A 26,630-nucleotide genomic window follows, 5' to 3' on the forward strand; every position below is an offset into this window, starting at 1 on the left:
TTACCAATTTTCAATCTTTACATTTCCATGGAGTTTAAGCCAGAATAAATTACTTTTAAATGTGCTAGCTTTACCAAATGACTCCCTTGAAGGGACAGAGAGCATCACAAGATATCTTTACAGCACAAAAAGCAGTCCAACTTTTGGACTTTTGGTTTGTGTCATCAAAACCAATAGCTTTCAAACTTAAAATGCCTCTAGTTGACGTTGTTTAATGGGCTGAAGAGGCTTAGTTAGGTCTTCCGAAAAACAAATGGTTAGAAAAAAGTTACAGTGGTAAAGAATATGCTGATTGTAGAAATGTTTTGGCATCGGCTAGGTAGGCTACTAAACATTTTGCCCCTCTCAAAAGTGTAGCAGATTTTTTTAATACAAGGGTTAAATCAGTGATGTTAAGTTTCCATTTGAGCAGTCAATATTATTAATCCATGAACAATGTGTGACTAATTGAAGGAACATCAGTACATCCCTGATAAACGCACCTGACCGTTTAAGGTCCATTCAGTGAATGCATCCGCCCAAATTCGATGACAAAAATGGAATGCCCTATGACCCCTCAGGCGGGACATGCCACCATAAATGGAGATGTCAAGTTTGCTTGGTCTTCTTCACCGTTCTCGCGTCACCACAGACCTTGATTGGGTGTAAGTGATTTGTTTACTTGACGCTATCCTCTCGCAGTAATCTGTCACCCGATGATAGAGGTGCGGTTTGCGCCCTGAGTCATTCTCTGTATTGGTCCTGTAATCAGTTAACATGTAAACATACTTTGCATTTTGACTTAATCTGTGTATTTACCAATCGCCAGTATTCGTAACTGGCAGGTATAACTTATGCGGAATATTCGGTTACGCATTCTCCCGAAGTGTTTGGCTGTGTTCTCTGCCACGAATAAGAAGGCTCATTTATCTGTTGGAGTTATTTTTACAGTTGTAATATGGCAATGTATGCATTCACTAATCATCCAATGTAATTTTGGGTCTGTTCTCCGATACTGGGTTACTATTACCTCAAGTTTGGCACATAGTCTCTTTTAAGGAAGTCCACAATTTGAAAGGAGGTTTTACCAAACCTCTACATACTGGTATTAATTGAATTGCCTGAGCAATGATCTCGAAGTCTTAACATTTCTCATAATTAATCTAATCTCAAAATTAGTTGGTGGGTAGACTGAAATGTAAGTTCTGAAATCATGTAATTGATTGATGTGGAACATGGACTACCATAGGCCTGTAGTTTAAGCCTACTACTGCTCTCAAAAAATAACACTGAATTGTGCTCAAAGTATGAAAGTATTGGTCCTGCATTTTACAAATGTCGGATGACTGCTTTTGATGTATCTTATTGTATTACAAGATGCATTTGGTTATTGGGGGCACATGGGTTGTTGTGTTCTGGTCCTCATAAGAATAGACAACTGTTTCTCTGAACTTCCTTCCCAGCTCATGATGATGACCAAGCGGTTAATGTTTAGGAGAATGTTTTCTCTTCTGATGGCTTCCACTGTGGGACTTGTAGTTTACAGCAAGGTAATCGCCATCATGTCACCCAGGTACTGTGAAATCTTGTAATAATACAATATAATGCAGTGGTATTCAAATCTGTCCTGCGAAGCCAGTCCCACTCCATTTTCTTTCATTGCAACCCCCTAATCAGAAACTTGTTTTGACCAGGGACACCAGTTGGGTGCAATTCATGATGAAGTAGAACCCAAGACCAAGTCCCTGATTAGGGAGTTGCAATTAAAGAATTGAGTTTTCTTTTGGCTTACTACAACTATGGATTCATTTGTATGGCTTCTCAGCTTGAATTTGATGGGAATTCGGGTGCATTAAAATTAAAAGAAATAAACACTTGAAATATATCAGTCTGTGTGGAATGAATGTATACATTATACAAGTTTCACTTTTTGAATGGAATTACTGAAATCAAATTTTTGATGATCAAAAACAAACTGGCTATTAATCAAATTTATGAAACCCTTTTTATGTCAGCAGTTGTCACCAAGTGCTTTCACAGAAATGGTACCTTCTGGAGTGAGTGGGAAAAGCAAACTATTCATCCAATACAACGCTGTGGTCCGCAGTGTCCAGTTAGCTGATTGTAATTGTTTGGCTGCAAATTCTTGCAATATAGAGCCAACTGAAGAACACATCCTGCCCCAATTAGTGAAGTGGGTGCTGAGTATTACCTCACATTGCGTCAGAGACAAACTCTGTTATTTCTCAGGTTACAGGCATCACGGAATCCACGTAAAATCGCCGACACGTCCATCACGCCTGTCAATGGCACCAGGCACTTCATGGTGGGGGCCTACTTGGAACATCGCGTGAGGAAACGCTCTGTACGCATCATCAGTATCATCCATCAAGAATCTATCCAGCCTCTCTACTGTGTGTTCTACTGTGGAACTCACTGGGCAAATGAAACTGAGGCAGAAGTCCAGCTTCACCTGGAATTATTTGGTATGAAGTCGTCTTGTTGTCAAAATGTCCCAAGCCTAAATGTATGATTTATGTACTTGTTTAACTCTTAGCCACACAACCCTGTCGAGATTTTCTTTTCGTTATGGAGACTTGACCCAGAGAAGCTGCTTTGCTAGTGTTTGATGGGTGGGGGGGTCCAGTTCATCCATTTAATTTGAGTTGTGAAAAGTGAGTTGTGAAGTAATATTACTTGGATGCATTTAGATTTTGAACTCATTGAGAAACCCCATAAAACAGAAGCACTGCTATCATGCTTGCAACAAAATGTACAAATCAATGTGTGTTTTAAATGTATTTGCAAAACTTTAAATACTATTGGGTTAATTTTAATGGGTTGCATAGGTCATGATGTGGAACAAGTGAGTTTAGGGATGATTTTTTTACCCACTAATAATTTCCTGTTGGAAGTAGATTCCCCCAGTCCTGGGGTTAATACCAACGTATGAGCACAGGGCGAAAAACTACAATAAACTAGAATGATTTGCTGCAAGCAGAGAAATTCCTGAAGTCCAATGTCAGGGACTTCTATTGGCAATTTAAATTTTTCATTTTATTTCCAATTTGTGACTATAACCTAATCTCATTCCAGCAACTCCTAGTTGGCCTGGCGCTCAAGATCAGGAAATGACTGAAACATGTACAATCAAGTTCTACTTGTTACATACTTTGTCACATAATCAAAATATCATTAGATAATACTTATTAGCTTCTGGATTAAAAACCAATTCTGATTCTTTTTGTATGAAGCTATTGGTTTCCCTTTTGTGGCGGCTGATGTCCTCTGTCCCTGTCCTCCTGGCTGCAATGTGTCACACGTGACCCTTTCCACGCGATTCCACGTCAAACACCCCCAGGACCACACCTTCCTTCACATCCGGAACCTTCAGACGAGGCAGGAAAATGAGTCGTTTCAGTTTGACTTCACCGTCTGTGTATCCAATTTGTTTGGTGGATATAACAACGTGCTTCAGGTCACCCAGACTCTGGAGATGTACAGGTAAGTTTTGGCCTTGTGTGAACAACTATAGTCACAACTAACATGTCATGATTGAATGTGCCATTGTAAATGCAATCGTAAATCTCTGGTCTAACCCATCACCTTCAAAATCACAAGGCAAGGGAACTGGCCTCCGCCTGTGTATTTTTCAATTGTAGTGATTCATGATTTCAGGATGAGTTCAGCTATGGTTGTGGTTTCCTATGTTAGGTGGTGAATTTCAGAGTGTGGGGGAGGGTTGAAAGCGTGGGATGGCTCAGAAAACGAACAATGTTGTTTGACTAGTTATAAGAACTTGAATCCATCCAATTGCTGTTCTCGACTTGGTTATTTCCTGCATCCCACTTAGTTGTGAGAAACATTACTCTGAATTATTGAATTATCTCCTATGTTTGTAAATTAGTTTAAGGTGGTAATTTCATTTTTGCCGGACAGCGGAAACTGAGCTGGCTAAGAGCGAATGTGACTGACCCTGACTGACCCTGACTGACCCTGCGTTCGCCCTCTGTAACAGTCAAAATGCATTATGCCTGAGGTTCAGGACAGAAAAGACTTTGCTGGCCGCAACTTTACGTAGCTACGTAACAGGAAGCCTGAAATAAAACGGTTCTGGTGGATATTAGGATTTGTTCAGGGTAGACAAACACTTGGCTGGCTTCACGATTGTCTCGTCTTTTCACTTGACAAAAGTCTGTTATCGTTGGTGATGACCATTCAAGGCTTCATTACCGTCCTTCTAGCAGCAGAATATTATGCTAGAGGTGCTACCTTAGATTTTCTTTTTCAAAATAAAAGCCATCATTTAACTGTACGTTAATATAGTTAATCTTGTCTGTACATTTTGTTTAATGTCCATTCATGTCCTTTTTCACAGACTAGATTAATTATATTGCCTTATACATTTCAATTATGCCTTTTATTGCGATAAAGAAAATCTGAGTGCTGCCAGCATAATATCATGCTGCTAAAAAACCCGCTAATGAAGCCTTTAATGGCCATCACTAGTTATCGTCACCTATATTGATAGATACTGTATCTGTCATTCACAAATGGCTAATTGGCTGTTAAAACGGCCAGTGGCAAAAGAGGATTTGTTCAGGATGGACAAAAACCTTGCTGGCTACAACCTTGAGTAGATGCGTTTTGGGAAGCCTAAAATGAAACTGTTTACTATATTGTGACAATTTCTGGTGGATTTTCAAATTGTCTCAGGATTTGTTCAGGAGAGACATACACTTCCCTGGATACACGGTTCTCTTGTCTTTTCACTTGACGAAAAAGTCAGTTATCGTCACCTATATTGATACAGTAGTTATTGTATCAATGTCATTCATAAATGGCTAATAAGCTATTAAAACGGCCAGTGGCAAAAGCCATACATTTCATAGATACTATTTGTGGTGGAGGTAAACTTAAGAAAAATGTTCTCAGTTTTACGCCAGTTAATGGTATCTAACAAAATATTCAAACAAATGCCTGATTTGTGCAGTTCGGTGGCGTAGTGGTTAACGACAATGCCTTTCATGTGGGTGGCTGGTCATTTGTTTGTTTTTATGCTAGTAGTACAAAAAATAATCTTACATTGTCCCTGGGCTTTGGCTCTGCCACCCAAAGAAATGTAGACTTCTCCTGAAGCCACGCCAGTGTTGTCTTTGTGATGTGCTTTTGGTTGTCTTGCTGAAAACCTTTGCTCCAGTCTGAGGTCCTCTGAATTAGGTTTTCTCCAAGAAACCTTCTATATTTTGCTACGTTCATCCTTTCTTCAATCCTGACCATCTTCAGTGCTTGGTGCTGAGAAGCATCCCCCTTGCCTGATGCTTCCACTACAACAGATGTAGCCATTAAGCCTGTCATTCCTTTTACTCAGGGGTGGCTCCTTTTTAGCCACTCCGGGCAGGTTCACAAATGTCAAAATGCAAACTCATGGATATCTAGCACTATTACTGGGTCATTCCATATGTGGACCCTGTAATCTCTGGGAACACAGGATCATCGCCTTTTAAACGGCACGTTGTCGGGTTCTTCTTTAATCCGGGTCTTGAATATATGGTGTCTTTATGCTGTTTAATGATTTATCTAATATTTTGGGGGGTAATTTTAGGCATGCACCAATTTTCTATTTTCCATCATCCTTCCATCTTCCGCTTATCCGGGGCCGGGTCGCGGGGGCAGCAGTCTAAGCAGGGATGCCCAGACTTCCCTCTCCCCAGACACTTCCTCCAGCTTTTCCGGGGGGACACCGAGGCGTTCCCAGGCCAGCCGGGAGACATAGTCCCTCCAGCGTGTTCTAGGTCTTCCCCGGGGTCTCCTCCCGGTGGGACGGGACCGGAACACCTTCCCAGGAAGATCTGGAGGAGCAGCGGCTCTAATTTTCTATTTTAATTTAATAATTAATATTTTTTTCAGTTTGAGTACAAGTACTTACATTTGGGTACCTTTCGATACTGAGTACCTATACCGAGTACTTAAAGCTGTTGTGCCACAGAAAATAGCTTTGTCAGTGTAAATTTCGTCTTCTGTATTGCTCAATTCTTATGACTTTTCCAGGTAATAAGATACTAGTAGTCCTATTTCATAAGCTATTAAAATGGCCAGTGGCAACAGTCAAAATACGAAAATCTTATTGTTGCCGCCGAATTTGTATGACGTTTTACTGGAGACTTGTTTTGAATACGAAAACCGGAGGTCTTATTGCTGCTGCCGAATGTATAAAGTTACTTACATGATATTGATCCATATGGCTATCGAGTTGTGCAAGTTCGCTAGCTAGTTTTTTACCTTGAGTTGTGGCTCAGATAATGGCTACTTTTATATGAATGTGACAGACACTTACTGACAGTTCAACCCAAACGTGCGCATATAAAGACACAGCCACTATTCCTTGACCTTACTAGCTAGTTTGATACTCTGAACATGCAGGCCGTTGCTTCTCTGCTCTGATGCTCATGCAATAGTAAACTGAGTGATTCAAAAACATTTTCATACTCTGCTCTTTCATTTTTTTTCTGCCTGCGGGCTGTCTCTGGACATTTCATTTTGCTTATCCAGTGTTGGAGTTGGATGATGTGGTTCTGTGCTGCTGGCTTGACCATACTTATTGAACTCTGTGCTGTGTCGTCTAATGATGTTTGATCAAATTTCTTGTGTTAAATTTGTCCTTTTGAAAGTTTAGCAGAGCTTGCACTCTACTTTTGTCATTGACATACTTGTACGTCCAGAGGCGACACAACGCATCGTATCGGCATATTTGAGTACATGAGGCCAGTATCGTCCCGATACTGTTATCTGTATTGGTGCGTCACTAGTAATTTTGTTTAGTAGTAGAAACAGGCAATGCCTTATTAGCTGCTTCTATACACACCAGTGTTACTGATTGATTTGTATATTGCAGGTTGCTGGGTGTGCAGCATGTTGTGTTGTATAACACCAGCTGTGGACCAGACCTGGAGATCCTGCTACAGAGTTACAAACAGGAGGGATTTGTGGAGGTTGGCATTGGTCTGTTCATTTACTGAATGTTTGATTTGATTGTCTTGTTTGTTTAGTGGTTGGTTGATTTGATTGTAGGTGTTGCCCTGGCCTATCGACCAATACATGAAACCCTCCCCTGGCTGGCTGTTTGGTGAACACGGTGGGGAAATTCACTACTACGGCCAGCTGGCCACCCTGAACGACTGTCTCTACAGACAAATGTACCGGTCTCGTTATGTACTGCTGAACGACATAGATGAGATTATAACTCCATATCAGCATGAAACCCTCCCTCAGCTGATGGAGGAACTACAGAGGGAACACCCAAAGGTAGGACTCTTGACACCTGTTTGTATGTTTGAAAGAAAGCATTGGGATTTGTGTACAGTATACCTTATTAAAATGAGTACATCTCTCTCCAGGCTGGAGTGTTCAAGGTGGAGAACCACATCTTCCCCAAGACCCAATTTGACCCCATTGGAAGGTTTAGATGCCACTGGAGGAATATTCCTGGTAGAAATATCTTGGACCACATCTACAGACAGGAGCCAAGTAATCCATCTGGTCAAATGAAGTTGATCATTCAACCCAGGTTAGAATCCCTAAGCACGTGTTAAACTCAGTTGTCCACTTGTTTTTGCTTGTCTTGCACTTGGATTTGGTTATGGATTTGTCAGGAATGACTGTATATTTAAGTTATTCCCCCTGAAGAATCCTCAGCAGCACGCTTTTTTTTCCCCTGTGACTTTGCAGCCAGAACCATATTTTCTTTAAAATAATGTGTAACCCACACGCCCCGTCTCTGGGCGATGCAGGGCTGTATTGAAGACCTCCGTCCACTATGTGATGGACAATCTGTTGGAGACTGTGCACCTTCCGCCCCAGGTGTGTCGTTTGCTCCATGTCCGGGCTCCCCGTCCTGAAGTAAGCAAGAAGGAACTGCATGAAGACCGGCGTCTCTGGCACTACTCGAGGCAACTGGTGCCCAATGTAAATAAAGCACTGCAACGAGCAGGTCTACTGATCTGAGACGGACGAGGGATGTCGACAAAGCACTGGAGTGAGCAGGGCTCGTTCCGTTGTTTGAGAAGAATGGAAGGACTGAAACGAGTGGCGCTACTTTTGACAGGAGAAAGGGAGCCACATAAACGGTGTATATATTACCTTGCAAAATTAACTTGACCCGTGCATCAGGTTCTATTTGTATTCTGTTTTTGTGCTTGTGTCAAATAAAGTTTTGATATGTATGTGAACCTGCCCAATCACTAGTGTAACACTGGACATACTGCTTGATACTCCAGGCCTGTTCACATTATACCACCTTTTCCGAGACGTTTCGAAGACTCAACACTGTATTTTGTGTGAACTTGCAAATACCAATAGTTTTGACAGTCATACTCCTGCATGGTATGTCTTGAACACGCCTATGTCAATTTAAACACTATGGAAATAACCCTGCAGAAGTCAAGTCAAGCTTGCATTTTATTCTCAATCTCGTAATTTAAACAAGCAGAGACTGACAGTGGATAAAAAAACGGAACACCTTGCCTGACTAGCGTTTCTGACATACACCTTGCCTGACTAGCGTTTCTGACATACACCTTGCCTGACTAGCGTTTCTGACATACACCTTGCCTGACTAGCGTTTCTGACATACACCTTGCCTGACTAGCGTTTCTGACATACACCTTGCCTGACTAGCGTTTCTGACATACACCTTGCCTGACGGAACAACATTACACCTAAACCCAGCACAGAGAATTTCAAAATGGAGGAGGCCAAGGAAAATATACTCCAAGTTGATTTGGTATCCAATTTATTCTCGTGGTGGCTACTGTAGAAATTATTATGGGTGCAACTTCTGGTGAGATATTGGAATGAGACATTTCCTAGTAACGTTAACGTTAGCCCCAGCCAGAGCGATAGAGAAAGACATGGCTCTGGCCCATGCCATTTGTCAAGTGTTTCTTTCTAAAGTAATTTCAACTATAATTTATCTAACACTGGTTTGTGTTTTAACATATGTTATTATTATTGTTATAAAATGTCATTGCCGAGCTCTGGTATACCTGTTGCGCTGTTCGCGGCTGTACTTACAACCAGACTAAGCTAAATCTGTGGCTTCAACAACAGTGTGTTGACCACACACCCGCTACAAAAAGGGATTGTTCTTGTGACAAACGATACAGTTTCCATCGCCTGCCAACAGATGAGGAATACAAAAGAATGTGGCTGAAAAACCTGGCCTTGAAGGCACCACCCAAAACCCTGTATGTGTGCTCATTTCATTTTGTGAACAAAAAGCAGACGGAAATGCACTCTTAACATCTTACTGTTTATTTCTTGACATTTGATACAAATAATACAATTTCATTGAGGATTGAAGTTGTTACTGCTATGTCTGTTACCACCAATTTAAAAGGAATGGGTACCCCCTGGAAAGTTTTTAATTTATTTTACAAATTTGGGGACATTTTGAGCCAAATTAAAACCAAATACATCAAATCACCTTTTTAATCTGTCTCAATGTTTTAAAAGAAATGCAATCTCGTAGGGAAATGTTCACCTACCTATGTATTACATAAAATAGTAAACATTTGAATCTGTTGCGCCCAACCTGTTGCAAATCATCCACTGCGTACTTTGTATAAACTGATATTTAAAGGCTATGTCCAAGAGGCAGTCCGCGAAAAAAAGAAATCCACTTGCCTGGAGATACGTTGACAACTGCCGATTTTGCACGTCGACAACCGCCGATTTTAATAACCATGGTGAACGAGAAGCTGGTACTGTTAATGTATATTTGAAGAAAACTACAGAGGGTCAGCGACGCCAACGAAGATGGTGCATTAGACCATTAAACTTGTGTACTACGCAGAACCTCAGAGGATCTTGGGTATACTGCCCCACAATTTCTGTTGGTATTGCACCTGCGTATGCATACACTCAAAGCCTAGGGAGATTACGGACCAAAAGTACGCAGGATACGTGTCAGCCATCCTGCGTATGCGTACACGTACTCAGCGTGAAGTATATTTGGGCCTTTAAAGATCAGAAACTTGGTCTGGATTGGTCTAAACCAGATTTTTGAAGTGCCACATCATGCCGAGACTGCCTGACTGGTAAACAATCTACATCAGACCGGTTGCTCTACCAAATTAAGACCAAGAGCTGACCAAAGGATGCACGTTGAAGTCTCTAAACCCCCTGGTAACATGAAGAGATCTACAGCTTCTGTCGCACCAATCAATGAAGGTTCCCTTCATCTATCAAGGACTATATATCTGTATGTAAATGTATATGTCCAGAAAGATTTCCAAGGGGAGACAATTTTCACATGACCGTACCACTGCCAAATAATTACTGGATTTCTTAAGTGTTCATCCATTACAAGATTGACGTGTGGAAAAAAAGATATACATTTTGTTTGGCACAACATAAATTAATGCATAAAAAATTCTAAGAGGTGTTGAAACAGAGACTCATAAACAAAAAATTAACAAGATGTCAGTCATTTTATCAACAGGAGATAACATGCACATCTGTTAATTTAAATTATGACAAGGCAAAACAAACTATTTCTAAGACATTTAACATTAACAACTGTATGTTTATAAAGGAAGGTTCATAACCAAAGTAATTTGATTGGGTTTAGATAACTTTAATGACATACAAAAAGAAAACAGTGGTCCAAAGTCACCCTGCTCCCATGTTGTTCCCGTTGCCATGACTACAATGATCCTGTTGTTATGACTACTGTGGTCACTGCTCTTAAAGCCTGACCCCAGATCTGCTTGTCCTTGGCAATGTCGTGGGCATTGCCACAACCAATCTGAGACCAGTCTGAAATATTTTTTCCCTTCCAATGCGTAAAACTTCCATTTTAGCATAATTATTCCAAACCATGGGACCAGGAGTGCCTTATTATAGTTAAGGGGAAAACATTCAAGTATAAAGCGTTATTCAACACCAGTGTAAACAAATCTCTAGACCTGTACGAAGTATACAGCATCACTATATCACTATTATTAACCAGATTACTTTCATTTGTGGACTGTGAAAGAAATGTGTTTTGAATGTTCATCCTTCAGATCAGTTTCATGTGGAACGTTCCAGAGGCTGTAGTCTAACTTCACTGGACTGGAAATAATGCTGGTTAATAAGGTGATGTGTTTAGCTGATATGTACTGGATAATCCCTTGTATGTTTATCTGTATTTTTGTTGTCCTCTTGCCACTTTAACCCCTTTGGCCAGGCCATATTTGAACATGAGAATTGCTTCTTAATCAACTTACATATCCCGGTTAAATAACAATTAAATAAAATTTTAAAAGTCGGGAAGGTTATCAGATTACAATTCCAAAAACAGTCATGTTGGCCATGTTTGCAAATTCAACCATGTGTACAAGCCCATTACACTACCTTTCTTAAGGTTTAAAAGGTGTTACATAGACAGAACAATCTAGCAACCCTGTGGACTAGAGTGCTCCTTCGGGAATCCACAGGACTTTATTTTGTTCTTGGTCCACTATATTCATGACCTGAGTGCAAATGTAGGCCAGGGTTCCTCCTTGGATGACACCTGCAACAGAAACAGCAGTTTGAGAGTTGGGGCCTGGACACACAACAGATCTTACTGTAGGAGGCGTGGAAGTCGGTCTTCCCTGTCAAGGTAACTACAGTCATCATCTAAATGGCTCAACAGATCTTGGATCAGAGCAGCTCTATGAACCCAAAACCTGGAGTTGTAGGTGATCTTAGATTTTAAGATACAAATTACTCTTCAGTAAATTCTATCATACTGTATCATATATCAAATCATGTTATATCACCAACTTGTGAAGAACTTGCTGTATTCCTGTTCAATTTTCAGTGCCATTTCAAACTGCTCCTTGGAATGTTTCTGAGAGACTTTGTCCCGCAAGTATTGATGATCCTTCTGTTCTCTGTGGGATCAGAGACAAAGAACACTTTTTATAGAAAATGGCCATCAGTCCAAAGGAAGCCTTCTTCATTCATTATTGTAATATGAAATATGTGCAACACTGAATAGAAAGGGCACTCAGCAGCACAGTAACACTGATACACCCATCAGCCATAACATTATGACCACTGACAGGTGAAGTGAATAACACTGATACACCCATCAGCCATAACATTATGACCACTGACAGGTGAAGTGAATAACACTGATACACCCATCAGCCATAACATTATGACCACTGACAGGTGAAGTGAATAACACTGATACACCCATCAGCCATAACATTGTGACCACTGACAGGTGAAGTGAATAACACTGATACACCCATCAGCCATAACATTGTGACCACTGACAGGTGAAGTGAATAACACTGATACACCCATCAGCCATAACATTATGACCACTGACAGGTGAAGTGAATAACACTGATACACCCATCAGCCATAACATTATGACCACTGACAGGTGAAGTGAATAACACTGATACACCCATCAGCCATAACATTATGACCACTGACAGGTGAAGTGAATAACACTGATACACCCATCAGCCATAACATTATGACCACTGACAGGTGAAGTGAATAAAACTGATACACCCATCAGCCATAACATTATGACCACTGACAGGTGAAGTGAATAACACTGATACACCCATCAGCCATAACATTATGACCACTGACAGGTGAAGTGAATAACACTGATACACCCATCAGCCATAACATTATGACCACTGACAGGTGAAGTGAATAACACTGATACACCCATCAGCCATAACATTATGACCACTGACAGGTGAAGTGAATAACACTGATACACCCATCAGCCATAACATTATGACCACTGACAGGTGAAGTGAATAACACTGATACACCCATCAGCCATAACATTATGACCACTGACAGGTGAAGTGAATAACACTGATACACCCATCAGCCATAACATTATGACCACTGACAGGTGAAGTGAATAACACTGATACACCCATCAGCCATAACATTATGACCACTGACCGGTGAAGTGAATAACACTGATACACCCATCAGCCATAACATTATGACCACTGAAAGGTGAAGTGAATAACACTGATACACCCATCAGCCATAACATTATGACCACTGACAGGTGAACAAATTCTTATATGGCACTTTTTTCACCAACAAACATTCAAGTACATTTTTAAATCAAAGGTATAGAAAAGGCAATCTGATATATTCATGAACCATATTCATGACCCAGTCTGAGAACTCTGACAGCACTGGTGTTACTTTATTATCAAAATACAGCAACACAACTGCAGACTGTGGAAGAAGCAAGGCCAGTACTCACTTAATCTGCTTGGCGTTTTTGTAGCGAATGAAAATGACGATTGGGTAGATGTGGACGCTGTGAAGACGCTCAATGGCATGGGGTGCTGTGTCAAGCAAGCAGTGACAATCCTAAAACACAGACGTTACAGCATCTTGGGTTAGCATGACACGCACGACCACATGGAATGTTTCCAAAATGAAAGAATTCTGTGGCCTACAATACAGACAGATTGTCAAGACACTGGCATGACCGTTTGTTAAGAAAAGAAGCACATATCTTAGTCTGTGTAAATTACATGTTGCTTTGAAACCTAAATGAAGTTAAACCATGAGATGAAAGCCATCACATTTTAAATGAGATATATAGTAGTGATCTATGTGTACAAAACACTGAATACTATACTGGTTCCTCTGGTTTTGAAAACTGAAACATAACTGCATAAAACAAAGTAGATGTTTAGTGAAGAGCTGCGTCTACCTTCTCAGTGATTTCCTTGATGGCCGCGACAGTGGTGACATCAAAATGGCCACTCCTTCGCTTGTAGTCGATGAAGACGCAGTCCTTCACCCCCCGTTCTATCGCCTGCTGGGATGCCTTCATTACCTCTGCACAGACAGGATCACATTTCAGTACTTCATGTAAAAAAGAAAAATACAAATAGTAATAATTGACAAATGTCAATCACTTGATATTTGAAGGGTCTGATAGAGATTATTACATTATAATACATGAACATAACATGTCGCGCGTGACGTGACACATCATTATCATAACCTGCCGGCTCACCGGGTGGGCATCGACAGAACCTTCCGGGGGCCTCTTTCACTAGCATGTCCTTGTTAGCCTCCACCAGGGGTCCCAGAATCAGCACCGGTCTGGGTCTGGAACACACAACCTTCTGGACCCTCTGGTAGGCCAGGCACAAACCATCTGAGGGACAGCGTTAAGGTAACGTTAAGGCATTCGCTGGGGTTTATGATGGATGCTGTAATGTTCCCACGTACCCACACGGATACGGACATACGCCAGTCAACACACTTTTCACACACTTTACATTTTGATCGTTTGGCAGACGCCGTTATCCAGAGCAACTTACAGGAACAATTAAGGGATGACATCACACACAGGACATTAATGAGGAAAGACATGCTGGACGGTGATCAGGTACAGCTGATCGTCCTCCCTCACCTTCTGTGACGGTTAGTGAGTCAGTGCCGATGTCGTCCAGGGTCGCCAGGTCCTTCCCGTCTTTAGACCCGGAGCGTTTGTGCTTCTGTTTCCTGCGGAAGAAGGACCGACGAGCGGCAGCCGAGAGGGTCTTCCCGCCACTCTCATCCCTGCCGTCGGGGATACTGTGTCGGCTGCAGGACTCCTGGTCCATCCTGAGGGGAAAACGCGTCACAACGGCTTTGAATGAATCAAGGGCGTAACCAGCTCAGAAACACAAGTCAAATCTGTAACGGTGAGATTTGTGGTGACACTGATCGGGTCGGGTCGATCCGTGAAAGGGGGGGGCTTTTCTACCCTCCATAGATGTGAACAAGGATAAAAAAAAAAAACTCCAAACAGCCCCGAGGGCAAGATGAATCGAGCCAGCGAAGCTGCCCAAAAGCCTCGGTTGGTTAATCTTTTTCGTTTTTCATTTTGTAGTAGGACTCCCTCAGACACTTCACCCAGTACCTGCCTATGTGTCCCTGCACTGCTCTCTCTGCACTACATAATTATATAATATATGCAATTCAAGCAGATGCTATTTATCAGAGTGCCATTGTTAATGTGGCTGGTCTGAGCAGAAGCCATCCTGGCCATAAAACCGCTGCCCTTCAACAAGCCACATGAGACCACTTAATAACGATATAAAATAACTTGAAACATGCAACTGTGCTGGTATTTTATAACCCTTTTAATAAAGACTGCATGAGCCTTGACACATTATCAACATCTCAATACCCTCAAAATGGCTGTCACCTGAAGTGTATTCATAGCCAGTTCCTTGAGACGTACGTGTATTTGCTGGGGATCTGGCCTCTTGCCAGCCGGCGTGCAGTCTCATCTAACTGCCACGCCGTCCAGACACCAAAGGTGCCGTTTGGTAGCGTGTCCTCAACGTACAGGATGTCGTCCTTCTTGAAACTCAGCTCCAACTCATTCTCTGCTACCCGGTCGTAAAGTGCTCTGAAGGAAAGAGGAATGTTGGATCGAGGTTTGGGAACGGTTTGGGAACGGGGAATATGTGCAGCAGTTTCAAATGAAAACATTTCACCTGCAAGGAAAAAGAAAAATGTTTGGCACCTGATATAGAATCCATCTCCAGGTGAGTTTTTGACCATCATAAGCTCATCTGAACAATGTTGGACTTTAAATGCCACGGTGTCAGAGGGTTTTAACATCTCTAGGTACGCTTCTTCAGTGGTCATGTCCTTCATGGTGACACCATTGTACTGTAAGAGAGCAGAAGAGTGAGAAGGAGAACGGGAGAGTGTGTGTTCCAGGAATAGAAGGCATAAGTAGTGTTTTCATTGATGGAACTCATTTTTGATGTAATTTTGAGAATAATCAATCTTCAATACTGAGCCAAATATTAATATAAAAGCCTGTTTTTCAGGAAGTATTAAAAATAACTGACTGTACATGAAGACATCCAAACCTCTGAAATCTATCCATGCCAAGGATAAAAGGCACAATTACATTTGTAATAAGCAGTAGTTAGTGCATACATGTTCTTATTTTGACTTATTGTTTTCTTTTTCCGCCACAGGTATAAAACAGGTGTTGTAGCTAATGTTACAGGCCCGTCGTCAGTATGACAGTTTGTCCAGGGGTGTGAGTCCGCACCTCCAATATTTGGTCTCCAGGCAACAGTCCATCAGGACAATTGGCAGGGCTGTCGTTCTCCAGACTCTCCACATAAATACCACTCAGGTTCCCTCCACAGATCTGCAAACCCAAGTCAACCTGGGTCTTCTTCAGCTGAACGAGCCTTACCCCCGGGGGATGGTGAGAGTCTACACCTGGAGAAGAGTGCCTGGACGGAGGAGGACACAAACAAGCCTTCCGACGTCAGTCTCTCTGGAAACCTGGAGTCCACCGCGTCTAAGCAGTCAATTCGGGAAGCTACTGTACCTAAAGGAGCTGTCACGGCCGTGGGCGGGGCTGGTCCGGTTAGAAGGCGGAGTCACAGTCCCCTCTTCCTGCTCGCTCAGGGTGTCAACTGCGAAGTGACGGTCTGGGGTGGTGGCACCACTCAGCTGAGGGGCTGGTTGACCACTGATGGACTCCATCCGAGAACTGAATAGAACAACCCAATCCACTTTTAAATCTTGGGGTTAGGGTTGGAATGGTTTGTGTGTGTGTGTCTGTGTGTGTGCGCGTGTGCGTGCATATATATATACACACAGGTGCTGGTCATAAAATGTGACTATCATCAAAAAGTTGATTTATTTCAGTATTTCATTCATAAAGTGAAACTTGTATAATGTATACATTCATTCCACACAGACTGATATATTTCAAGTGTTTATTTCTTTTAATTTTGATGATTATAACTGACAACTTATGAAAACCCCAAATTCAGTATCTCAGAAAATTTGAATATTGTGAAAAGGTTCAATATTGAAGACACCTGGTGCCAAACTCTAATCAGCTAATTAACTCAAAACACCTGCAAAGGCCTTTAAATGGTCTCTCAGTCTAGTTCTGTAGGCAACACAATCATGGGGAAGACTGCTGACTTGACAGCTGTCCAAAAGACGACCATTGACACCTTGCACATGGAGGGCAACACACAAGGTCATAGCTAAAGAGGCTGGCTGTTCACAAAGCTCTGTGTCCAAGCACATTAATAGAGAGGTGAAGGGAAGGAAAAGATGTGGTAAAAAAAAGTGTACAAGCAACAGGGAAAACCACACCCTGGAGAGGATTGTGAAACAAAACCCATTCAAAAATATGGGGGAGATTCACAAAGAGTGGACTGCAGCTGGAGTCAGTGCTTCAAGAACCACCACGCACAGACGTATGCAAGACATGGGTTTCAGCTGTTGCATTCCTTGTGTCAAGCCACTCTTGAACAAGATACAGCGTCAGAAGCGTCTCACCTGGGCTAAAGACAAAAAGGAATGGACTGCTGCGGAGTTATGTTCTCTGATGAAAGTACATTTTGCATTTCCTTTGGAAATCAAGGTCCCAGAGTCTGGAGGAAGAGAGGAGGCACAGAATCCACATTGCTTGAAGTCCAGTGTAAAGTTTCCACAGTCAGTGATGGTTTGGGGTGCCATGTCATCTGTTGGTGTTGGTCCACTGTGTTTTCTGAGATACAAGGTCAATGCAGCTGTCTAACAGGAAGTTTTAGAGCACTTCATGCTTCCTGCTGCTGACCAACTTTATGCAGATTTCATTTTCCAACAGGACTTGGCACCTGCACACAGTGCCAAAGCTACCAGTACCTGGATTAAGGACCATGGTATCCCTGTTCTTAATTGGCCCGCAAACTCGCCTGACCTTAACCCTATAGAAAATCTATGGGGTATTGTGAAGAGGAAGACCCAACAATGCAGAAGAGCTGAAGGCCACTATCAGAGCAACCTGGGCTCTCATAACACCTGAGCAGTGCCACAGACTGATCATCTCCATGCCACGCCGCATTGCTGCAGTAATTCAGGCAAAAGGAGCCCCAACTAAGTATTGAGTGCTGTTCATGCTCAAACTTTTCATGTTCATACTTTTCAATTGGCCAACATTTCAAAAATCCTTTTTTTGTATTGGTCTTAAGTAATATTCTAATTTTCTAAGATACTGAATTTGGGGTTTTCATTAGTTGTCAGTTATAATCATCAAAATTAAAATAAATAAACACTCAAAATATATCAGTCTGTGTGGAATGAATGTATACATTATACAAGTTTCACTTTTTGAATGTAATTATTGAAATAAATCAACTTTTTGATGATATTCAAATTTTATAACCAGCACCTGTATCTATGTATGTATGTATGTATGTATCTATGTATGTATGTATGTATGTAAGTATATATATATGTGTGTGCGTGTGTCCCCATGACTATAGTAACTCATTTGATTCATGGGGACCTTCTGCCGGTCCACACATGTTAAGTTTAAGGTTAGGTTTAGGTTAGGTTTAGGGTTAAGATTAGGGCAAGGGAGCATGCAATTTCTATTTTCTGGTCCCCATGAGGATAGCCATACAAACTGCGTGTGTGTGTGCGCATGTACCTGGAGCGTGAGTGAATCCCCTGCTGGAACATGTGTGGGTTGTACTGAGCTAGGATGGTGATGGTATCACACTGTTGACCAATCACAAGCCTTGCCTGCTGCTCATTGGCGTTCCGCAGGTTGATCCCGTTAAACTGAAAGAATAACAAGTTAGATGGAGGGAGGAGACAGGAGAAGAAAGACTAGGAGACATCCATGAGATATGTGATATAAAGAAATGAGTGCGTAACAAAAACCAGAATGACTAAAACCAGAAAATGTCCAAAAAAGCGAGCCAAAATGAACACTGTGACATGATGATAAAGAGAGTGCTGAGAGAAAAAAACAAGAAAGAGATGAAAGAGAAAACAGAGATGAAAAATCAAGATAAATATGAACTTGCATTGAAAGAGTTTTTGAGGTAACCAATCATGACATGTTAGGGCATTAGAATTGAAATCTGGACATCAAAGGCAGTTCCCACTTCCTCTTTTTCATTGCAATTCCCTAATCAGGGTCTGACCTGGGACACCAGGTGGGTGACATTAATGAGGAGGCAGAACAAAAAAACCAGCAGCTCTGGACCTCATCGGGTAAGAGTGTGAGGCGACTTCCAGTACCTCCAGCAGCTGGTCTCCATACTCCAGCCGCGCCTGATGAGCGATGCTCCCGGCCGTCACCTTAGACACAAACACGCCTCCGCTCTCCCCGTTCACTATGGAGATGCCCAGGGGTTCTGTCCCCTTCTGCACCGCCACAGTGCGAGGCTCCTCCAGGTACGGCCTTTAACGGGACAAAGACACAAAAGACGAAACTTAAAACTCACTCTGTGTTTTCGCCTGGGCACGACTTGAAGTGGTAAAACACCAAAGGCCAATAAAGATCATGAAGGTCTGTTCTGACGTAGTGAAACTGAAAGGGGCAAAGCCTCATGCGACTGGAAATAATGTCCCAAGCGATGCCATCACAAATCCTTCCAACAATGACACTGTGCGACTTTAAGGACACAAGAGAACACCACCAACAACACAGATATTGTCTCGTTAAAGTCTCACCAGGCTGGGCAGTAGATTATGACTAGATCTCATTGTAAACCGTCACTAAGAGCTAAAATCCACTGCACAGCTGACTTTAATTCCCACCCCATTTGCTCCCAGGGTTCAGAGTTTAGTCTTCTTTGCTACCAAACCTTTTCTAGTTGATTTCGTCTTCATCGGAACAGCTTAGTCCTATTTAGTAAGCGGACTGAGTGATTCATTTCTTTATATCTGAGTTGGTGGTTTCCTCTTTCACCAGGGGAAGTCACCTGCTGCAATTCATCCGACACGAAATGTTGATGGTGCATCTTTCTTATTTGTTGATTCCAATGTAAACTATTAAATATGATTGTCTGAATGACACAATTGCCTGGTATGGTCATCTGTATTACAGAATAGGGGGGTGAAATATCAATCCATATTTTATTTTTGTTACTATACATTGGCTTTGATTGAATTATACAGTGGATATAAAAGGTCTACACACCTCTGTGAAAATGCTAGATTCTTGTGAGGCAAAAATAAATAATGTCAGAACTTTTTCCACTTTTAATGTGACTTATAATGTTCACAATTCAATTGAAAAACAAACTGAAATCTTAATTTAAAGTGACTCTGATTAATCATAAATAAAGTTCAGCTGTTCTAGTTGGATATTCCTGACATTTTCTTATTTGCATATTAGAGCAAAAACCATAGTCCGCAGATTGCTTCCAAAGCATCACTCAGGAAGAAGGGTACAAAATAATTTCCAAAGCATTAGATATACCATGGAACACAGTGACAAGTCATCATCAAGTGGAGAAAATATGGCACAACAGAGACATTACCAAGAACTGATCGTCCCTCCAGAATTGATGAAAAGACGAGAAGAAAACTGGTCAGGGAGACTTCCAAGAGGCCTACAGCAACGTTAAAGGAACTGTAGGAATTGTAGAAAAGTACTGGCTGTGTGCTACATGTGACAACAATCCCCCGTATTCTTCATATGAATGGGCTATGGGGTAGGGTGGCAAGATGGAAAGCCTTTTCTTACAAAGAAAAACATCCAAGCCCGGCTGAAGTTCGCAAAAACAAACATCAAGTCCCCGAAATGCACGTGGGAAAATGTGTTATGGTCTGATGAAACCAAGGTTGAATGTTTAGGCCATAATTCCATAAGGTATGTTTGGCGCAAAAACAACACTGCACTTCACCCAAAGAACACCATACCCACAGTGAAGCATGGTGGTGGCAGCATCATGCTTTGGGGCTGTTTTTCTTCAGCTGGAACCGGGGCCTTAGTCAGGGTGGAGGGTATTATGAACAGTTCCAAATACCAGGCAATGTTGGCACAAAACCTTCAGGCGTCCATTAGAAAGCTAAAGATGAAGAGGAAGTTCACATTTCAGCACGATAACGACCCAAAGCACACATCCAAATCCGCAAAAGCATGGCTTAAACAGAAGAAGATTAACGTTTTGGAATTGCCCAGCCAGAGCCCAGACCTGAATCCAATTGAACATCTGTGGGGTGATTTGATTTTGAGTTTTTCCAATTGAATTGTTCATGTTATAGGTCACATTAAAGGTAGAAAAAGTTCTGACATGATTTATCTTAGTCTCATTCTTTTACATCACAAGAACCTGGCATTTTAACAGGGGTGTGTAGACTTTTTATATCCACTGTATATAGACATATATTTTTCCATTAAATACAAATGTAGTCTCGTGAACCTTTTCATAAAACTGCATACACAGATCAGCCATTACATTATGACCACTGACAGGGGAAGCGAATAACACTGATAATCTCATCATCATGGCACCTGTCAGTGGGTGGGATATATTGGGCAGCAAGTGAACATTCTGTCCTCAAGGATGATGTGTTAGAAGCAGGAAAAATGGGCAAGCGTGAGGATCTGAGCAACTTTGACAAGGGCCAAGTTGTGATGGCTAGACGACTGGGTCAGAGCATCTCCAAAACTGCAGCCATTGTGGGGTGTTCCCAGTCTGCAGTGGTCAGTACCTATCAAATAGTGGTCCAAGGAAGGAAAAACAGTGAACTGGCGACAGGGTCATGGGCGGCCAAGGCTCAGTGATACATGTGGGGAGTAAAGCCTGTTTGGTCTGATCCAACAGACGAGCTACTGTAGCTCAAATTGCTGAAAAGGTTATTGGTGGTACTGATAGAAAGGTGTCAGAACACACAGTGCATCACAGTTTGTTGTGTATGGGGCTGCGTAGCCACAGACCAGTCAGGGTGCCCATGCTGACCCCTGTCCACTGCCGAAAGCGCCTATAATGGGCACATGAGCATCAGAACTGGACCACAGAACAATGGAAGAAAGTGGTCTGGTCTGATGAATCACGTTTCCTTTTACATCACGTGGATGGCCGGGTGCGTGTGCATCGCTTACCTGGAGAACACATGGCACCAGGATGCATTATGGGAAGAAGGCAAGCTGGCAGAGGTAGTGTGATGCATTGAGCTTTGTTCTGTTGGGAAACCTTGGGTCCTGCCATTCATGTGGATGTCACTTTGACACATAACACCTACCTAAGCATTGTTGCAGACCATGTGCACCCTTTCATGGCAACAGTATTCCCTGATGGCATTGGCCTCTTTCAGCAGGATAATGTGCCCTGCCACAAAGCAAAAAGTGTTCAGGAATGGTTTGAGGAACACAACAATTAGTTCAAGGTGTTGACTTGGCCTCCAAATTCCCCAGATCTCAATCTAATCGAGCATTTGTGAGATGTGCTGGACAAACAGGTCCGATTCATGGAGGCCCCACCTTGCAACTTACAGGACATCAAGGATCTGCTAACGTCTTGGTGCCAAATACCACAGGACACCTTCAGAGGTCTAGTGGAGTCCATGCATGGACGGGTCAGGGCTGTTTTGGCAGCAAAAGGGGGACCAACACAATATTCGACAGGTGGTCATAATGTTATGGCTGATCAGTGTATATCTTTTTTTAATTCAAGGTGAAACTTTTGAATAAAAGACAAGCCTTCTACAGCTACATTCTGTATGCTCTTAGTAAACAATAGCTGATATATTTCTATAAGTGTATAGACTATAGACTAACTGGAAACATAATCACATTGTAATATGGAGGGATAAACTCATCCCATGATGTCATCCCACCTTTCAGGTGTTTTGGTGCAATCCACCTTAGTTTAGTCTGAAGATACTTATTATCCTGCAACCCCACCCACATCCCACACATGAGGTTTAAATGTAAAGGACTAGTGTTGACAAATGCAGGAAATCTTCAAAGTGCCACTGTTTTTCCATCTAGAAGTATTATGGAAATGCACATGAAGCATTTATTTGGTGTTTGGAGTTCAGGCACACAGTACTTCATCCTCACAAATGATATTTTTCACAAATGACATGCTTTCTACACCCTTGAAAATATGCAGTGAAAAACTATTTACAAATATCTAGAATCTAGTGAAAAACAATGTCACATATCTGGAATCTAGTGAAAATCAAGGTTCTAGAACAATCATCATCTAGAATCTACCCATCAAATCAAAGAAAAAACTAAAGGCACCTATTTCTGTGTGACTGACTCATGCAGAACAAACCTCAAGCTCCGTAATGAGGAGAACCTTGGCCTAGCGGTCAGTGGCAGATGGAGAAAAGATCTGTTATAGAAGCCATATCTGGAGCAGAGATGGGGAGAGTGAAGTGAAAGTGGGGGAACATCAAGGGAAAGAAGGAGAAAGTGGAAGAAAGTCACAGAAAGGATGAATAGAGGGAAAGTCACAGAAAGGATGAATAGAGGGAAAGACAGAGAAAGGATGAATAGAGGGAAAGACAGAGAAAGGATGAATAGAGGGAAAGACAGAGAAAGGATGAATAGAGGGAAAGACAGAGAAAGGATGAATAGAGGGAAAGACAGAGAAAGGATGAATAGAGGGAAAGACAGAGAAAGGATGAATAGAGGGAAAGACAGAGAAAGAGGTGAAGCAGAGGACGAGGGAGGAATAAAAGAAGGATGGTTTGATGGAAGGCAGGTAAGTCAGAGAAAGCTGCAGATAAAGAAGAGGGAAAGAAAGACAGATTACAGCTGAAGATAAAGTGACAGATGATGACACAGGAGACATCGTCCAATGAGCTTTCCAACATCAGAATCACTTAAGAATCTTCAAGTCCCCAGACAGACGGACAGACAGGTGTAACCGGCACACAGACAGGGAGACTGACTGACAGACAGACAATGAGAAGAGAGTTGACAGACAGAAAGACCTAATATGCGTGGCAGAGGACAGACAGGCAAAACACAGGAGAGACAGACGTGATCGATATGTACATCAACAGGTTCCTCTGATTGATGAGGCCTTGGGTTACTAACCAGTGAAATGGATAGGGACAGCATTCCAAGACAGGGTTAGTTGCTTGTGTGTTTTGTTTTTGTAGTTGTGCACAATGTGTTGTGTGTTGTCAATAAGGTGTGTGTGGTTTGTGTTGCTCAATATGTGTTGTTAGTGTAGGGGGCGGTACCTGTCCTTCCGGTGATCCCTCGTTGGAGCAGGGCTGACTGACATCCTGGGCTGTGAGGCGCTGGTGGAGATAGAGCTCTGTGATTGGCTGCTAGTGTATGTGGGGGTGTCTGGGTTGACAGGGGAAGTGGGAGGGGTGGAGTGGGACAGAGAGCTACACTCTGATTGGGACAACGACCCTGGTGGGGGTGGGAGAAAATGGGGGGACAGAAAGGGACAGAATGGAGGGGGAGGGGTTAGTTCAGGATTATTACTGTGTAATATAACTGTGTAATAATCAGTTTTTACCAAGCATTTAATTTGCAAATCCAGTGTTATTTGTACCAGAGATAATGGAATAGGAGAAAGAGAATTCATGGCAATAACAATACTTGAAATAAGTATGTGGATATTATAATACTGAACCTTTGAGCACCATGAAAATTAAACAACAAACCTCTGTCAGGAAACCCAGTGGAACGAAGACATCGGGTGGAAGGTATTCTGATTCGTTCTGTCCGGAACTTTAAATGACCAGAGGACTCTGTCAAGACCACAAACAGAGGAACGTTTGTCAGGAACCTATTCAGTACATCCACGACAGAGGAACGTTTGTCAGGAACCTATTCAGTACATCCACGACAGAGGAACGTTTGTCAGGAACCTATTCAGTACATCCACGACAGAGGAACGTTTGTCAGGAACCTATTCCGCACATCCACGACAGAGGAACGTTTGTCAGGAACCTATTCCGCACATCCACGACAGAGGAACGTTTGTCAGGAACCTATTCCGCACATCCACGACAGAGGAACGTTTGTCAGGAACCTATTCCGCACATCCACGACAGAGGAACGTTTGTCAGGAACCTATTCAGCACATCCACGACAGAGGAAGTAGCTTAAATTAACTACCCAGTTTTCCAGAATTATATGATCTATGAGATGTAACTAACCACTTTGAGAAAAATCCTTCAAGATAAATTAAGGGATTTTAGGGCCACTAATTGCAGCAGCGATGTCAAGCCCAAACACGTCCATTAAAACGGTGAACCATGTCATTTATGTGCCAAGAACCAAAAACAACTCAGGTTTCAAACTTTCACTGTGTTATGACCGAGATAATGTACCCATCAAACAACCAGCCCTGAGTGGTGACCTGTGGGTCAGAGACCTCAACCAATGAGCCCCTTGGTGGTTCCTTCATATGTTTGTTCAGTCACTGACCCAGTCTGGACCTGGAGGGGAGGGAGCTGGTGCTGTGCGGTGCCTGGCTGCTGGAGGACGAGTCCGAAGTCAGGTCCCCAGAACGCTTGTGGGTCACGTCCAGGCTCAGCTGACATTGGTGCTGGGCGCTAGATAAATGGAACATCCAATTGAAGTACTACATATCAGCTCATTGATACTGAAAAAAGTAACTACCTGGGGCTGGAAACTACCTGGGATGAGAGTGGGGCTGTTAACTACCTGGGATGAGAGTGGGGGTGGGGCTGGAAACTACCTGGGATGAGGGTAGGGCTGGTAACTAACTGGGATGAGGGTGGGGCTGGTAACTAACTGGGATGAGGGTGGGGCTGGTAACTACCTGGGATGAGGGTGGGGCTGGTAACTAACTGGGATGAGGGTGGGGTTGGTCACTACCTGGGATGAGGGTGGGGTTGGTCACTACCTGGGATGAGGGTGGGGCTGGTAACTACCTGGGATGAGGGTGGGGCTGGTAACTAACTGGGATGAGGGTGGGGCTGGTAACTACCTGGGATGAGGGTGGGGTTGGTAACTACCTGGGATGAGGGTGGGGTTGGTAACTACCTGGGATGAGGGTGGGGTTGGTAACTACCTGGGATGAGGGTGGGGCTGGTAACTACCTGGGATGAGGGTGGGGTTGGTAACTACCTGGGATGAGGGTGGGGCTGGTAACTACCTGGGATGAGGGTGGGGCTGGTAACTACCTGGGATGAGGGTGGGGTTGGTAACTATCCCAGGATGAGGGTGGGGCTGGTTACTACCTGGGGTGAGGGTGGGGCTGGTAACTATCCCAGGATGAGGGTGGGGCTGGTAACTACCTGGGGTGAGGGTGGATGCCTGACCTGGGTGGTGGAGGATAGTTGCTGTTGTTGGTGTGAACATCATGGCTCCAGGCTGTGTAGACCGGGTTCCTCATCACCGCGGTGACAGCAGGACATGGGGCGGGGCCTCTGTGTCCAGGATCTGGATGACCAAACACACACACACACACACATTTGATTCATTCCACAGAATCCAATTGGCTTTAAAGTATGAATGAAAAAAGACATTTGAGTTGCTATCTATAGCCACTATCGGTAAAATCAGTGCCAGTATGAGTGGCACGCAGCAGTGAATCACATGCTGATGACAGGAACATGTTAGTCTAGAACCCTGAAAACAACACAGGTGGTGTTAGTCTAGAACCCTGAAAACAACACAGGTGGTGTTAGTCTAGAACCCTGAACATAACACAGAGGACTCACTCGGAACTGTGTTGCTCCCATATTCCGGGGTCACAATGGGCGCGCTGTAGCGGGGAGAACGCATCGGGGAGAAACGCACCAAGTCAACTGGCTCTGGAGATGCCTCGTCATTGGAGAAACTATGGACCTACAAGACGAACAGAGAGACAGGCAGACAGAGAGACAGGCAGACA

The 26,630-nt window shown here is 42.9% G+C and overlaps 2 protein-coding genes across 11 annotated transcripts in view; one reads left to right on the top strand and one right to left on the bottom strand.

Annotated features, from left to right (window-relative positions):
- Positions 1–557: 557 nt before the first annotated feature.
- On the top strand, positions 558–8,201 carry LOC105010113. 5 transcript variants are annotated; one of them, XM_010869497.4, is made up of 8 exons: positions 558–644; positions 1,443–1,552; positions 2,230–2,465; positions 3,234–3,483; positions 6,875–6,971; positions 7,051–7,284; positions 7,377–7,546; positions 7,770–8,201. In XM_010869497.4, the coding sequence occupies exons 2-8, from the start codon at positions 1,446–1,448 to the stop codon at positions 7,981–7,983; spliced, it is 1,308 nt and encodes a 435-aa protein (XP_010867799.2). In that variant the 5' UTR covers positions 558–644; positions 1,443–1,445; the 3' UTR covers positions 7,984–8,201. The 5 variants fall into 5 exon arrangements, with proteins under 5 accessions (XP_010867799.2, XP_010867797.2, XP_010867807.2 ...); XM_010869495.3 differs by having other exon boundaries at positions 629–704; XM_010869505.5 differs by having other exon boundaries at positions 629–704; positions 7,840–7,983.
- Positions 8,202–9,275: 1,074 nt separating this feature from the next.
- The window catches only part of LOC105010092 (disks large homolog 5), a 49,709-nt gene continuing 32,354 nt past the window's right edge, over positions 9,276–26,630 (bottom strand). For 3 of the 6 annotated variants that reach the window (XM_020047149.3, XM_020047148.3, XM_020047147.3), the window contains exons 21-38: positions 26,458–26,584; positions 26,056–26,176; positions 25,196–25,323; positions 24,427–24,513; positions 23,992–24,169; positions 23,073–23,150; positions 19,078–19,240; positions 18,479–18,612; positions 16,373–16,537; positions 16,085–16,274; positions 15,542–15,690; positions 15,254–15,424; positions 14,438–14,631; positions 14,036–14,179; positions 13,727–13,854; positions 13,268–13,377; positions 11,791–11,900; positions 9,276–11,536 (exon numbers count right to left, since the gene is read on the bottom strand). In XM_020047149.3, the coding sequence (XP_019902708.2) occupies positions 11,433–11,536; positions 11,791–11,900; positions 13,268–13,377; positions 13,727–13,854; positions 14,036–14,179; positions 14,438–14,631; positions 15,254–15,424; positions 15,542–15,690; positions 16,085–16,274; positions 16,373–16,537; positions 18,479–18,612; positions 19,078–19,240; positions 23,073–23,150; positions 23,992–24,169; positions 24,427–24,513; positions 25,196–25,323; positions 26,056–26,176; positions 26,458–26,584 (2,481 nt within the window). In that variant the 3' untranslated portion in view covers positions 9,276–11,432. Of the gene's footprint in view, positions 11,537–11,790; positions 11,901–13,267; positions 13,378–13,726; positions 13,855–14,035; positions 14,180–14,437; positions 14,632–15,217; positions 15,425–15,541; positions 15,691–16,084; positions 16,275–16,372; positions 16,538–18,478; positions 18,613–19,077; positions 19,241–23,072; positions 23,151–23,991; positions 24,170–24,426; positions 24,514–25,195; positions 25,324–26,055; positions 26,177–26,457; positions 26,585–26,630 lie in introns of those variants that run through there. The other 3 variants (XM_010869483.4, XM_010869477.4, XM_020047151.3) reach the window with 2 other exon arrangements.

This window comes from Esox lucius, chromosome 6 (genome assembly GCF_011004845.1).
Source record: "Esox lucius isolate fEsoLuc1 chromosome 6, fEsoLuc1.pri, whole genome shotgun sequence".
NCBI lineage: Eukaryota > Metazoa > Chordata > Actinopteri > Esociformes > Esocidae > Esox > Esox lucius.

Bases quoted from the DNA above. Each gene is read 5' to 3' on its own strand.
- LOC105010113 (XM_010869495.3), top strand. The intron at 2,466-3,233 runs GTATGAAGTCGT...TTTTGTATGAAG, and splicing joins GCTTCACCTGGAATTATTTG to CTATTGGTTTCCCTTTTGTG. The intron at 7,285-7,376 runs GTAGGACTCTTG...ATCTCTCTCCAG, and splicing joins TACAGAGGGAACACCCAAAG to GCTGGAGTGTTCAAGGTGGA.